This window comes from Osmia bicornis, chromosome 11 (genome assembly GCF_907164935.1).
Source record: "Osmia bicornis bicornis chromosome 11, iOsmBic2.1, whole genome shotgun sequence".
NCBI classification, from domain to species: domain Eukaryota; kingdom Metazoa; phylum Arthropoda; class Insecta; order Hymenoptera; family Megachilidae; genus Osmia; species Osmia bicornis.
In genome coordinates this window covers 8,424,163-8,440,203 of record NC_060226.1, presented here as the reverse complement: position 1 = coordinate 8,440,203, position 16,041 = coordinate 8,424,163, and the positions used below count along the sequence as shown (strand labels likewise).

Here is a 16,041-nt window from a genome sequence, read left to right as displayed (position 1 = left end):
ACTTCTATTTTTCAGTAAGATCTATTTTGTATTTTGTTAGCATAAATCGTTTCTATCGCAAAATGTTTTTATATAAAACTTGAAATGGAACATTCTTGTTCGATGTGAAAAATGTGACTGAAACTTGTAATCACGTTTAGTAAAATTTTCATTTCAAATAGAAGGCAAAATGACGTTGAATACTGATATACGATTTCAATATTATAATCAAAAATAAAGAAGAGAAATTTACATGTTACTCGTCCATATATGATAGATAGTTAAAACATATTTATATTAGCGCGAAGTTTTGCATTATTCTGCATTATTATTTTTATTTAATTCCTTGCATTTTATTTTTTTCCATTTTCTACAAATTTCTCATTTCATTGCTAATATAACGAATTAATTAAAACATGCTGCAAAATTGAAAGAAGAAAAAAGAGAACTCATTCGTTGTATATATAGCTTATACATAATTCATCTTATAATTCTATTTATTAATTGATAATTACCGCAATGAAGTATTTTCTAACTGTACCTATAATATATGTATTGTATGTTACATGCCTTCTGTCAATCTGTGATCACACTTTTAGGTATGATAGTTCAGTAATGAAGAGTAAGTGTATGCTACAGTTTGAAATTTTGCACGAATCCTATAATTATAAATCTTTTCGATCAACCCAACGCAATTTATGAAAATTATTGCTCGCAACCATTTATTTTTAATCAAACAACAAAATTCATTACAGTTCAATCTGTTTAGTATAAAAATAAATATTGATAGCTTATTGAACCCTTCTGAAACTTCAACAAATAATAGTTAAATAATAAAACATTATTCCTAATTTTTTTCATACGCGTAGCTCAACCCTTAATGACTTCAAAATTTAAAAGCTAATATGTACCTATTATTTATTCAAATATCTTAAATGGTTTTCGAGGGAAAAAAAAATGGCAAAGTTTATGGTTATTTTCCCCATATTACCCTTGCAAGAGGGTACGTTTCATACGGTGAGTACAAAATTTCAAACTGTTACCGAAAGGACCAGCTGAATGAAAACTTTTCTTGAAGTTCTAATACGAGTACAAAACCATTGGCTACGATGACTTCATCGAAAGCTTTCGGTATCTAAATTATATAGATGTCGAAAATCTAAAGAAACAACGGGTAAGAAATGCTGATGATGATAATGCTTGAGAAATGGGACCAGGAAATTGTTTATTATAACTACTTTTCCGGCTACTTTTTTATTGTACACTTTTCTTTTTTTATTCTTGCGACCGTTACAACGAGTCGTTGTAAGTTTTGATGCAATTTGTCCATTGTCCAATTTTATCAATGAAATATAATGGGCTAATAATATTAGATTTATCAAAACTTGTTAAATACATATATATTTTTCTTTGTTTTTGTAGAACTAAAAAGTTTATAATTTCTCAACAAATTGATTAGAAATAGTTCGATCAACTGATAATGCAAATAATATTGATAAAATTGGACAAATAATTTGTAACTGTTCATTTCAATTATATACAAAACGTATAGTGGTCGTAAAACTTGTTTCATCGAAAACAAAAAACTCTAGCAGCATAGATAACGAATTCATAAATGTACAATTATGTGCAATTTAAGCTTTCTTTGCTTAGAAGAAAGTGTAAAGAAGGAAGCATCCCACTACCTGCCTTGCATATGCAGGAGATTCTAGCCATTCCCTAAGCTTTCTCTGAGTTTTCCCAAGACTAAGGACAAATGATGGGAAATTCCTTTTCCTACACTTACTTTTAGGTAATAGCAGTCTATATTGCACTTAAGTGTCCATGCAAATATTGTATAAGATATATCATCTACAGAAAAGAATTGTACATTTCATTAATACAACAAAATATGTTGTAAAGGCGATATAAAACATATTATAGTTGCTTAAACTGATTCACTAGTTTCATTTAAAAATATTGTTAAGCAATGTTGTATCTTTTGTCACAAATAACCGACTTATCCTCGCTACTGTAATTTATATCTACTGATAAATTCTTATAGTTATAATGTAATCCTGTGTGACAGAACATATTTATAATTGCCAAATTTTTATTTAGATCATTTTATCCGTAAATTTAATTTATTATAGAATAAGCAAATTAAGTAACTGTACTATCCATTTATATAACATATATGCATTTGTGTGGTCTTTCTATGCGTATGAATTGTATATGAGGATGTGAGCATTCAAGAATGCATCTATTCACAACTAATACTAGTCATTAATATTTAGTATCAATATAAATAAGTATAAAAATAATTGACAGACACTGCATGTTAATTCATATCGCTTGTCACAAAATTTATAAGCATATCTCTGAAAATCTATGTTTAAATATAATTGCATTTTCTTCTAATGCACTTACTATTTATGCAGTGACTGTCCAAGGATATACTTTGATCTAGCACCTAGTTTTTTTTGTAATTTCATAATTTCATTTATCTGAACACATTGTTGATTTAAGCTGATACTTATAATTAACCCTTGTACCTTTAAGTATAATATCCTAATACACCATTAACAAAACTGTAAATAGTTGAACTGAATTACCAGTGCTAATTTAACTACTGAATTATTTCTTTCAAATTTAGCACAAAGATTAATACAAATAAGTGCAAAAATATTTATAATGGCTAAAGATTATTTTAATTTTTTAACCATTATAGAAATCAAGTGCTATAAAAAAAACACCATTATGTATATGTGATGCTATGTGGTACACACTGTTAAATATGTTAATTATGATATAAGTTAGTTATTGTTTCTGTGCATTTTAATAGTAGATAAACAGATAGATGTAGTACAGTAGATAAAATCAGAAATAGTATATATATGTAGATTATAAATACTCCTTATATCCCAATTGTGGAGTATAATATTTCTTCCACACATTTTACAATTACTAATCTTTATGTTAGTCATTTTACTGAAAAATGTTAGTTAACCCTTGCTAGATTTATTTATTTAATAATCTACATATCTATGTTGCACATCACACATCATTTTAATTAACTTATCAATTGATTATTAACTTTGATTACTGTAAACTTGTATTTCAGATAATTTGCACATAATCTATGTGAATTTAATTTACAAAAAATATATAATGACTTGAACTATAGAAATATAAATTATAAAATTATTTAGCATCACTCTGGTAGTCAAACAGAGAAAAATATTAAGATTTAGTGCAATTAAAATATATCACAATTTGAATACAAATATTTATTTCAATAATTAGTAATTGCAAAAGGAAAGGTAATCTTAGTTACTTGATTCTAAATTAAAACCATAAACAATTGTAACTACTTTCAAAAACTTGTACAATGACTATCTGTGTGAATTTATAACTTTCTGAATGTAATTATTGAGAACTACTGCACCTGAAACTCTGAGGACCATGAATTCACAATAAAATTTCTCATTTTCTTTATATAAATCATGATCATAGTGATTGAAACATGGAGCAAATTAATCTATAAACTATTACTATAAGGCTCCACTTTGTTCATAATACTTATTAGAAAATATGATATTTCTTATAAAATAATTAATCGCATATTCATTGTAAAACAATGAAATTAAAAAAAAGTGTGAAATCGATGTTGTGTCTAAATATATGTCACATATAAAAAACATACCAAATTATTTAATTATTACCTAAAATACTTGAATTGTTTAAACTGTAGTATAGCAAGAATCATATTGTGTCAGTTTAGTCAAGTAAGTAAGTGTGTTGTGCCTCATAATGTAATACAAAGCAATGTAGAATTTTTTAATTTTTAGTAGATTATATACATTATATATTTATGTTATATTAAATGTATTTCCCATTATTATATTTTTCATTAATGTCAACTTTGGAAATCAAATATGTGTTATTTAAAAAAAAATTGCGGTTTGTTTTATGGATGTATGTTATCATGAATTATGTATATGTAAATTTTATAATGTTGTAATAAACAAATTTTTTTTTTAAATAGCCTCACTTACCTTTGTTGTATGCAGTTGTAGAAAACGGCATTTTCGGCAATGAAAACGGCAATGCAGTTCATTGTAATTGCTCACTCTGGAATTAAAATTACATAAATAACATTAATTATTTACATTACTTATATATGTACATTCTTTTTATACTTTACTCTAAAAAATCATACTTTTTAGAATTTAATTAGAAAGAAATACTGAAGAACTATTCGGTTACTACTTCCCGCACATTCAAATATTTCTCTCTGACGTGAGTACACAACCGAAGGAACTAATTTATAGATGGCGCGCATATTCGAATGACAACATTGAAGATGAAGGTGTAGTTTTAATAAATTTTAATCACTGTTTACATAGAATATTAAAGAGTCATCATAATATTCTAAATAAATAAAATCATTAGAAAGAGAAAATGAGGGTTTGATAAATTGATTACTACATAAGTATTCTGTATAAATGAGGTTAGTATATTAAGGTTAATATTAAATTAAAGGCAATAAATATTATTAACTAAATAAACTCGTAATTATATATAGAAATAGTAAAAAGAGTTACAACATTTTTATGCAATCTTTATGAGATTAATTTTCAAAACACTATTTTCTATAAGTCAGATGCTATGTTAAAGTTTTGCAGATTAATATTAACTTGATTTTATATCTTTTTTTACAGATATGGATCCAGAATTTCTTTCCAGACTAATTCCACAAAATAAAGAGCATGTTCGTCCAGCATGCAAAAAATGTGGATATGCTGGGCATTTGACATATCAATGCCGTAATTTTATAAAAGTTGATCCGAATAAAGAGATTGTGTTAGATGTTAGCAGTACAAGTTCTGATAGTGATGAAAATTATGTTACTCCATTGACTGAATTACGTGAAAAAGAATTAAAGAAGAAACTTCAAGAATCTAAGAAAAAGCATAAGGAGAAGAAAAGCAAAAAATCCAAAAAGCGTAAAAAATCAGAAACAAGTGATAATGAATCAGAATCAAAAGCATCTGATGAAGAAATCAAGAAACATAAACATAAAAAAAAGAAATCAAAGTCGAAACATAAGAAACATAAGAAACATAAAAAAGATACTACATCAGATAGTGATTCTAATGATGATAAAAGATGAGTATTTTCCTTTATAATCCCCCCATATAACAATATTAAAGTTGTAAACATCTTATAAAAATGACAATTGTATCGCATAAAAATAAAAGCTACACCGTTTGTAAATAGTCGCGTATAAAATTACATTTATACTCATGTACATACACATGGCATATCACCTTATGTTAAGAAAAAAACAACTTATAAATTCCAAACTATTTGTTGTTTATCATTTAAAATACCCGAAAATGTATTGAATAAAAACAACTAAAAGTATTTACCGAACATAAATCCATGCTCATTTTCCAGTGTACCTCGTGTTCTTTTAAGCTGGCGGTAATTTAAACTTTGAAACTAATAACAAAATGGTGTCAGTCAGTACAGCTTCGTGCAACATACTGTCCACCGATCAACACAAGTCCCATGAGAATAACGCAATTTGATTGGTCGTACCCCCTCTCGCCCGTATACTGTTCCGCGAGATTTCTTATAATTAGAAGGCAGTAAATTTCTTTTAATTAAAAGAAAATATGGAAGAAAGAATAACCCACCACTCACTTTCTTTGTCAAAGCTCTCCTTCGCTCTCCTTGATGAATGATAGGAGCCCCCTCTTCGCAGTTTTCCTCATGACGAAAAGAGACCTCCGTTGCACCTGACTGTACTTTATTGCGCAGCGTTAATAATGTATATATATAGAAAACTTGTCAACTTATGTATAGGTTAGAATGAAATAAGTTGATAAACAAAACATGACACGACACGCCAGGAACTGTACAGCTGGTGCTGTTTATACTTATCATGAAAAGAAGAAAGATGCAACAGCCTCAGGTTACGGAACAAATACGCAAAGAGTGGGAAAGGATTCTGTTAAAGATTTTGATTGTTGCTGCCTTACATTACAGCCTTGTAGAAATCCCGTCATAACGTAAGTATATCATTCTAAACATCTTATTTATTTCCATTGTACTAATTTTACGTCTTTTTTTCTTACAGAAAAGACGGCTACTTATTTGATAAGGAAGCAATATTGGAATATGTCTTAACTAAAAAGAAAGAATATGCAAGAAAATTGAAAGAATATGAAAGACAAAAACAACAACAAGAAGTAAGTACACACAAAATTGGAGTATCTTTACATATTTTATGAATAATTTTTACTATTTACTTAGGAACGATCTAATGAAAAAACTGCTAATGAAGAGTTACAAAAGTTGCAACAATTTTTAAAGGGAGAGAAAACTATTGTTCTAAAAAGTCAAACTGCAGCTAATGAATCAACTTCTTCAGTTTCTAATATGAGCAATGGCAAGGATAAAGTATTGCCAAGTTTTTGGATTCCTTCCAAAACACCAGAAGCAAAAGAAATTATATTGCAAAAACCGGATAAAACAGTCTATTGTCCAATTAGTGGGAAACCATTGAAAATAAAGGATCTTATTCCTGTAAAATTCACTGAAATAAAAGACCCAGATGACAAAAAGTCTCTTATTGTTAAACAAGCTCGATACATGTGTCCAATTACTCATGATGTTCTAAGCAATAGTGTACCATGTGCAGTTATAAGGACAACGTAAGGTCTTTTGTTTTATAATATTCATTCTTTTAAATTGGGAACAATTAAACATTATCTTGTTTTATTCAGCGGCGATGTAGTGACAATGGAATGTATAGAGAAAATTATTAAAAAGGACTGGATTAATCCTTTGGATAGTACAAAATTAACAGAGAAGGATATTATAGTTTTACAGAGGGTAAGTGTAAAAAATGTAATTGAAACTCAATAAATCGAAAATAATATTAATTACTTCACAGGGTGGTACTGGATATGCAGCTGTTAATAACTGTTTAGAAGGTAAACACGAAAGACCAGTATTGCAGGCATAAATATTTAAATTGTGTAAGTATAAAAATATGTCTTTAATAATGTGTAATAAATTGACGGTACAAAGAAATAAACTGTAATACTTTACAACTTTCATTTTTAATAATTTTGATGAGTACTTATCATTTAAATAAAACAAACTATAATATAATATTACGTTTTCATTATTTTAGTATTCTCTTTTGTGTAATTTAACTGTTTCGAGCTTTGTTGCGCGTAATATAAACAAAAAATAATTTTATAATAGGTTTAGTAACATTAATGTTTTACGGGCATGAAAAGATAAATCCCATAATCCGTTTCGCGTGAAAGATCAATCCGCGATCCAATCGGTGATCGGTGATCGGGGCTTCGGTCAGAAGGTGTCGCCATCTTAAGGAATAAAGTTTTTTAAAACATTCCGAAATTCTGGCGCTCTGCCGGCCAGGCGGCAATCTACGAGGTTGCGTTAATGTTCGCTGTTCACGTAATGCTTGCGCGCGTTCTAAACTTCACTTTCCTCTAATTGTCTGTTTTGAATTGAAAAATTAAGTGTCATCGTCAATTATGAAGTGCCAAAGTCGTGATAATCGTTTGCCAATGAATTAAAGGTGAGTGTTTACGTAAGGGTGTCTTATAATTGGATCCCTATACTGTTACATGTGTACTGCCACGACGATAACATTTTGTACGCTTGGTAAGTCGTCAATTTCGCTACCATTTGTGAGTAAAATGATCTTTGATCGAAATCGTCGCAATTATCGATGAATTTCTTGCTGATAATCTAGCTTGCACAAATGAAACATATTGCTTTTAAATTGCAATTATATACACATATGTGTGTATGTACAGCAATGGTGCGCGGTTAGTTTTTATATATAAGTTTTCATCGATTCCGGGAACAAGCGTCTACGATAGATCCGTAAGTAGGACATGTAAATGTATTGATTGGTAAACTATCAATAATTAAGATGATGGGTTTGACGGGTTAATGTAGTTCATACTTTTCGTGATTTTAATTTGTGCGTTCGCGGGTTTAAAGCGACGCGACCCCACTATCAGGCGCCGCGACATCTCATTTTTCACGAGCGTGCATTTTCTACGGCTAACGTTGTATCTCGAACGTACGATACTTATTTCCTATGTTTTTCTCTACAAAATTATATAAAGTGTATTTATTAACATTTGAAGAATAAGTAAAACATGTCTGATGGATAGAAACGTTTGATATATTCAATACATTTATATCTTTCATTGTATGAATTAAATCAACGTTTAGTTATTGATTACATTGATTTTTCTTTAACTCGCTGTAATACGAACACCAATCGATGCAGTTGATCTAATCCAGACAATTAAAATGAAGCTCGTAACTGCGTTGCATTGTGTATACTGGTTCAAATGACAGATCACAATATATGTATAGATAAGACGTTTATCAAGATACGTGTCACACGTTCATCTAAATTAACAACAATCTCAATTGAATTTTAAAAAGTGCTTTATAAATTAGTTGATGCACAATTGAATTCGTAAAGTTCAGATTTATTATACTGTTTTATCGACGCGATTAAGTTAATTTTTATGAGTAAAATTTGAAGTAATTTACCAGTAATATATTGGGCATACATTGATGCTGCTAACTGTAAGATAATCTTACCGTACAAACAGCAATATCATGTATACAATGATGTACTACATACAATATCACAAATATAAACACACACATACAGTCACCCAACCTTGTTATATCGCTAAAAGTGCATCTACGTGTATCTGCACACAACCACAAAGTATAATACTGCTCGTATGTATATGTTTATAAATGTGTATATCGCACTAATCCATACGCGAATGAGTGTGTATATGTACACGTCTCGTACGTAATAGAAGGTTAAGCTAGGTTGACCGCCATGATGCAGAGTGCATGCGTAACGAATAGTTCGCGCCGATTGTACGGGAACACGTACGGTGCATACGTGAGAGTAAAAACATGATACGTGAATGTGTTTTCGTGCACGCGTAGATGATAAACGACGACACGACGTTATATCATCGTCTACGAGGAGCATGGCACATATTGCGACACAATCTTTGCAGTTCTTTCACCCATTCGATTTGATCGCGCTATGAGCATCGCTATACATATGTATAGTAGGTGCATGTAAATCGGTTTGATTGATAATTTTTGTATGCATATCACCAATTGATTTGCTGCTAGTAGCAGGGGTAATCTCTTGAGAGATTAATTTATTAAGGCTAAAGACAAATTAAAAATATTAAACAAAACAAATGTTGCTGAAAAATATTTTGAAATGTTTAAGAAAAATAATGGGCAATAATAAACATTTCGGGCAATGAGCCCCTGGTTCTCCCAGGATTAGAAACCAATGGTGGGTGGTTCTTTCACCTACACTTACTCTTAATCAAGAGAAGTGTACCTTGCAATTGAATGTACATTCTTGAACCCTACATGTACTCTTTGGTCCCATCCTTAGAGTAATTTTTATTTAATTCGCAATTTTGAATAACGACATCGGTTGATGCAATTTTCTCTATATGTAGACATAATCAATTACTTTCAAGAGCGCAGTAAAATTATTTCATTGACAACTGAATCTGCGAAAGAGAAAGTAGGAACTAGATGTGGTCTACTACCGTACCTAGTTTGCTTTTGTTATGTAGACCAAACTATTGACCTCCGTTCTCAAGAAACTCGAAGGCACACCCGTGCACCTAACCATAATCGTAAATATACTTGTCAGGCATGTCATATTGTATGTTAAACATTTATTCTATATACTGAAATTATCATCTCATTTTTTCAAGATTTTCAAAAACGCTTCTTTTTCCTGAGAAAATTGTATTTTATATATTTTTGTAACGAAAATTGTAACAAATATATCTTTTAATTTCCCACTCATTGCAAGGAATGTATGAATTTATGTAACTATACATTGAATCATTTTCAAAGAAAAAAGCGCTGATATTATGCTACCAAGAAGTAGTTAATGTTTAAATGCATAAGCGATTAATTTGAAATACATTTTCCTTGCTTCGTCGTTGTTTATTGAATTACCAGTCAAAAAAGATTTACGCTATGGATTGAAAATAAGAGAGTTCATATTTTAGTTTTCACTGTACGATTGGGTGAAAATAACGAGTAATGATTTCCTCTTGTCGGAAACTGTAGTTACACGATCGTTTGTATAATAAATATATAGCAAATATGCACGGTCACCAGTGCTTTGTACACACTTTAAACATTACGTAATAAGACTTGCGTGTTTTGCGGTGCGCATTACCTCATATCAAAGCAATTCTCGAGTATGGCGCGGTCATTTTCCCACCGTGGCTAACCTCCCTCCTGTCTCAAATATGCGTGAACTTGTTTCCGTTTTAGAAAAGGTACCTGACGGAAAAATAATAATTTCCTCCTTATTGCGACACCACATCTCCCGGCGTTTCTAAACGTATCCTATTTGCAACTTTATTAGGTTGCTATTTTCTCTCAATCAATGAAGGTAAAAAAAATCACCATTTACTGTTAATTTTTTAATTAGTTGCAAAATAATGGAAATATTTAAAAATTTGATGGAAATCTATAGATGTTTGATATAAGTATAGCTTTCAGTATTAAATTCACTCTCACCCCTAAAAAATATGGGCCAGCCCCTTCCCACCGGCAATGTTTTGCATCGGACTCTCTCACGGTGAAAGGGTTGCATTCTTTCAGGGGCCTCCATAATCCAAAGAAGGGTTAAATTTGTAGATGATAATGTGCAATTACTATTTGATCTAATAATTAACTTTTACTATGAATATTTCTTAAGTGACCACCATTATTCTCACCCTAGTTTTTTAAGGAATATCAAAAAATTGTTGAGTACTCATCGAACATAAGCAAATAATCTCAGTTTCGTCAGTTACCGCAACTGATAGATCGCGGTTTGCTTCCAGTATTTACGTAACACAATATCGGCGGTGCACAAGTCAGGGGGAAAAAGTGAATCATCGATTACACTTACTAGGCTGCAATATGGGCAATGGCTTCCTCGTTAAACCTTGAACAAGTAATCTGCTTCTAAGATGATACGGTATACAAAAAAAGTCACTAATATTCATTTATTCGTGTAATATACAATCCGCTCTTAAACACTGTTGATGGGTTTCCTTCGACACTTTAACGTCGTAACTGTGATACATAATCAAAGAGGATCGTGATGATTCTATAGAATAAATGATGATCACTTAAGCAACAATAAAATTAAAGTACAAGATCGAACATTTATTGTAAGTTTGAGTAAAAATTCTTGGCTAACTATTCATGTATCAGCAATAGAAGGCGACTCGGTGAAGATCGCCGACGGCAAGTCGAGCTAACCAGAAACTGCTGTAGCGTACGGATCCGAAAAGGTCAAAGCATTTCAAATGCAAATAGCATTTCTCTTGTAAGGATACATAATACCGGCCGGTGATTGCACGACGCTGGTCCAGTTGGTTACCGTAATGTCATTTTACGTTTGATAATTATTTGCAACTCGCGGTGAGGAATATCAAGTTAAATTTCTAAATCATCGGGTCGGGTCACGTCTCAACAGTACGTATCTTCAGTTCGCTCACTTCACTTTCTGTTTGATTCGGTTTATATTAAAGTCACATGGTTTTAAAGAGGATATAAGAAAAGTTAAAAGGAATTTTTCAAAATGAAGTTGTTTTGAAAATTTAAAGGGTGATATTTGATTTTTCAAATGGACATGATTTTGTGACAGAAAAGTATTATGAAATAGCACTTATAACATATCAATTTCAAGCTTAAATCTTGATGAAAATTACATAAACGTTTCATTAAAATTCTTAATATGAAATAAGCAGTTGCAGTGAATGATAGACCAGTTACCATAAATGAAATGTATCCTGTTAGGATGCCTAAGATTCTAACATGATTTCGTGACAGAAAAGTATCTTAAAATAGCACGTGTGACATGTCAATTTAAAGCTTAAAGTTTAATAAAGATAATCATGCAAGTTTTTCATTATAATTCTCAATACAGAATAATTAATTATCAGTTACAATAAAGTGGATCAAATAGCTGATGCTTCATTGAGGCAATTTAAAATTCCTTTATCACTTCAAGATATAAACAATTAGAAATTCTCATCCTGAGTATGATAGCATCGAAAGGATAACTTATATAATCAGAAATTAATATATTCAATCTAACCAGTCACTGCTTAAGAAAATCATGGAAATCGGTCAAGTATGAAACTGTGACGAAGATAGACGAAGACCAATCTAGTAGGAAAGGAAGCTTGGCAAATATTTAAAACAGTCTTGTCGTACGGCAATTCCTGCAAGTTTTACGTCACAGGTCAAGCACATAGGGGACACTGAAAGCGAGTCGTATTATCGGTGCAGCATACTTCGAGTTCATTACGTAATAGCGCATTGATAAGGAAATAAGTTGGTCGCCTTGACATTGCCGACTCGTAAATACAATTCACTTGTTCTTGCTAAAGATTCTTTGCGTCGTAACTTCAAATAAATCTTAGACACGAGCAAAGATGCTCTGTGACAGTCTTCGTGTAGCAAAACTCTCCATCAATTCATTTTCTCATTACAATTCTCATTTGGAGATTTAAATGCTTATCAAACTAATAATTAAAGAATAAAAAAAAAAGATGTAATTACAAAATCGATGGTTTTGAACCTTTTTAATTACCAAAATCAGGTTTCTCTATATAGAATTCTGGCCCTATACACTTGCGTTATTAATAAAATATTTAATAATTAAAAATTATATAATTTTTTTCGTAAATTACTTTTAATTTTTCAGATTTCATTATATAAAAACGTTAACGCGTATCATAAGCCGACTATTTTGTAATAGTCAAATAGATTGAACGTATTATATCATAGAAATATACGCGTAACAGGTTGATCGGTTTTCTTGATTACGTTACATTACATTATGCACGTGCAATGCTTTATTAGGTTTTTGCGTAGATATTACGTGAAGGAATTTTGTTTCTTCATAGATAGTGTCGAAATATTCCTTGCGTTCGGTTTAATTTCCTGTGATTTGTATTGAAACTGTTATTTCAAATGTACATGTAGGGTATCTCACTTATGTTGATTGTCTAAATCGTTTTCATTCCTATTGAAAATAAGATAAAATTATTAACAAGGGAAGACAGATTAATGACTGGTGCAGATTTTCTTGAAGTTTTGCAAGATTGCAAAGACAAGTTTTCTTTTTATCTGAGAAAATTTATTTTGAAGGGTGAGAATTACGTGATGCGGGGTTTTTCTTTAAGGGAAGACATTTGGGGAACTTGTTGAATCACCCTCGTGCCTGCTAGCTTGTGAATACCATAATAGATTCGGAAAGTCTCGGGTACAGATGTTCAAAACGGATAAACTGGTGTATTAAATGAAAATATTGTAACGAGCCTTCATTGTCACCTGACACTCTTATGTGCCTGTACAAATATTATTCTGTACCTAATATAATCAGGACCGGAATAAAATTCCTAGAGCCTGGGACTATCAAACCTTCGAGGCCCTGTTGGTTCAAAAATTGAAATTTATTTCAAATAAAATTATATACTTATAAATAAAAAAGAAAACACTTTATTTAATATTTTTTGACATAGTACATGAAAGACTTCTGATGGGACTCTCTGGGGCTGAACTTCAACCCCCCGGTGAACTTGTAGAAAAGCTACTCCCCCTCCGATTTCGATGATTTTTAAATATGTTGTGAAGTTCAACATTTTAAGCAATTTTTGTCCTCTAAACTATTATATCTCGGACTCGATTAGTTTGCGAGATATTAGCGAAAAACTAAGTACTACTACATTGAAAAAATAACTTGTTCACATATTTTCGCTGTTTACAGAAGCTCACCTTAACATGTATCCTTTCCATGCTCTATATCGCTATTGTTTCGTGAATGAAAGGGCCATTTTTATGACCCGTCGATCCTACTAGGGGGGATGTCGTCGGCAAGGCATAATCTGTCAGATACAGGCTTGATGACGTTTATGTAATCACGTGGTTAAATTGTTGTACTGTTGTCAGTGAGATTATGTAACTGGAATTCACCAGTATCCTAGCGAGAAACACGAAAATGTGTGCTACGACCATGTACCGTCGTTTCATCGTTATATGGCTAATCAAATTTGGTCATTATTCGATTAAATATTTTGGATCTGTTTAATTATGCTCATACATGTCCCTTTTCGCTTAGCAACATGATTTTTATATTTAGATTTTCATGCTTTGAAATAAGGAAGACTTATATCTTAATTTTACAACTTTATTTGTTTCAAAAGTAACATTGTCTCATATTAATACCCAAATTTCTATTAGTCCGAATTTGCCATAACTTAGAAAATGTGAAAAAAACAGAAACTAACAATAAATCAAGATCAAGTTTGATTGTGTTACGTCATAGAAAGCAAATTCGTATTGGAAGATAGAAAAATCGATAGCCCTTTTTATGGGTGAATAAATTGGTTTGACGTCTGTTTGTGGTAATCGATAACAATTTTTATGTAACATGCGTATATCGGATTTAATATATTGATCTTCTCAAACTAGATACAATTTATTTTCTTGATTCATTGTTTTTTGCTCAGCTCCTCAATTCAATATCTTGTGCATTTAAGTGCGAACAGTATTCATCGTGTTCCTTTTACGTCTGAGCGAACAATTTGGTGCTTAATTAACAAGTTATCAGGCCAATTATAAAAACGTACAATGGTATAAGGGAGGGAAGTTGATAATTTGTTTCGAGATCCTTCGATGAACAATATAAGTATCCATGTTTATTGTAAACAGCTTCGTTTTATTCAATATTATTCGAAACGAAGGTGTATAATTTTGTTTTCAAAAATATTAAATTAGCAAATTAGTAAATTAGCAGATCATTAAAATAGCAAATTAATATGTTAGAAAATTAATAAATTAACGAATTAGTGAATTAATTCTTTTTAATAAAATCGTTGAATAACTTCGAAATATGAATCACAACATATGAAGAGTATACTTGTAAGTAAAGACATTCTCGTGGAACGATATATAATTTCTTGCAATTTTAATCGCTATCTAACACATATTTCGTACTTCAGTTCAACCAGATACAATATCTGGCTTCCTCTGCAAAAATTCATTAAACATTTCACACGGGAGTCTCAAATTTTCTGCAGATCAACAGAATCAACAAAAGTTTCTGAACATAGCTTTCATATTACAGTATTTCAATGTTTTATTACAAACACTCGTGAACAGATAACTTGATTATCTACGACGTATATAAATTTAAAAATGAAATAAAAATATACCGTTAATTAAAAGTTACTTGCCACGTCTAAACATAATTAAACGTTTTGCTTTCAGATAATTGGATCATGCTGTCAAATGAAGGGTCCAGTGGAAGTATCGGAAGTGAATCTGATGGTATGTTGCTTTTATTTTTATAAACCATATTTAATTAATCTAACGAAGAATTAATTAAACTAGAAAAATTAGGTTTCCCTAGAGAAAAAGCAAAAATTTTTAAAGTATGATATTTATATGAAATTAATATACCATGAGTATAATTTTAAAATACTTTTATGTTATGGAAAAAAATTTGTTCACTACGTTTTTGAACAATTATGATTGCGCCACTGCAACAATAGTTGATTGCAAATGTCGAAGCAACGTTCGATGAAAATCTTGAAATCTCTTTAGCCTCGACAAGATTCCACGATGTTGACATGGGCTGTATTAATTAGCGTTAATTACGGGAATTAATACGTATCGAGCCTCTCCGAATACGGGGATCTGTTTGTAACGCAATGATAATTGTCATCGATACGACCCTCCTGTCTCTCCCCCCTCTCTGACGATCTACGTTTGAAGTGACCACAGCAAACCTTTCGCGATCCCTTCTCTAAACCTCACCCCTGCATCCTCATTAGCGTGATTTTTCGGTGACCAGAGATAAGCCTGGTCGATTAATTTACGGCGATTTCGCACGTTGCCTTCTGCGCTTATCCAATTATTCACCGAAAAACG

At 31.0% G+C, this 16,041-nt stretch overlaps 3 protein-coding genes across 4 annotated transcripts in view; 2 read left to right on the top strand and 1 right to left on the bottom strand.

Annotated features, from left to right (window-relative positions):
• Positions 1-5,542, bottom strand: part of LOC114873912 — a 49,500-nt gene extending 43,958 nt beyond the window's left edge. Inside the window, exons 1-2 of one of the 2 annotated variants that reach the window (XM_029182696.2) lie at positions 5,394-5,542; positions 4,017-4,092 (exon numbers count right to left, since the gene is read on the bottom strand). In XM_029182696.2, the coding sequence (XP_029038529.2) occupies positions 4,017-4,047 (31 nt within the window). In that variant the 5' untranslated portion in view covers positions 4,048-4,092; positions 5,394-5,542. Of the gene's footprint in view, positions 1-4,016; positions 4,093-4,180; positions 4,271-5,393 lie in introns of those variants that run through there. The other variant, XM_029182697.2, reaches the window with a different exon arrangement.
• LOC114873918 (protein SREK1IP1-like) lies at positions 4,288-5,388 on the top strand. Its single transcript, XM_029182715.2, has 2 exons — positions 4,288-4,471; positions 4,683-5,388. The coding sequence occupies exon 2, from the start codon at positions 4,685-4,687 to the stop codon at positions 5,132-5,134; it is 450 nt and encodes a 149-aa protein (XP_029038548.1). The 5' UTR covers positions 4,288-4,471; positions 4,683-4,684; the 3' UTR covers positions 5,135-5,388.
• A 240-nt stretch (positions 5,543-5,782) lies between the features above and the next one.
• Positions 5,783-7,146, top strand: LOC114873917 (nitric oxide synthase-interacting protein homolog). Its single transcript, XM_029182714.2, has 5 exons — positions 5,783-6,038; positions 6,107-6,218; positions 6,283-6,683; positions 6,756-6,864; positions 6,926-7,146. The coding sequence occupies exons 1-5, from the start codon at positions 5,863-5,865 to the stop codon at positions 6,995-6,997; spliced, it is 870 nt and encodes a 289-aa protein (XP_029038547.1). The 5' UTR covers positions 5,783-5,862; the 3' UTR covers positions 6,998-7,146.
• Positions 7,147-16,041: the final 8,895 nt, after the last annotated feature.

Bases quoted from the DNA above. Each gene is read 5' to 3' on its own strand.
- LOC114873917 (XM_029182714.2), top strand. From the start codon at position 5,863: ATGACACGACACGCCAGGAACTGTACAGCTGGTGCTGTTTATACTTAT. The intron at 6,219-6,282 runs GTAAGTACACAC...CTATTTACTTAG, and splicing joins GACAAAAACAACAACAAGAA to GAACGATCTAATGAAAAAAC. The intron at 6,684-6,755 runs GTAAGGTCTTTT...TGTTTTATTCAG, and splicing joins TGTGCAGTTATAAGGACAAC to CGGCGATGTAGTGACAATGG.
- LOC114873918 (XM_029182715.2), top strand. From the start codon at position 4,685: ATGGATCCAGAATTTCTTTCCAGACTAATTCCACAAAATAAAGAGCAT.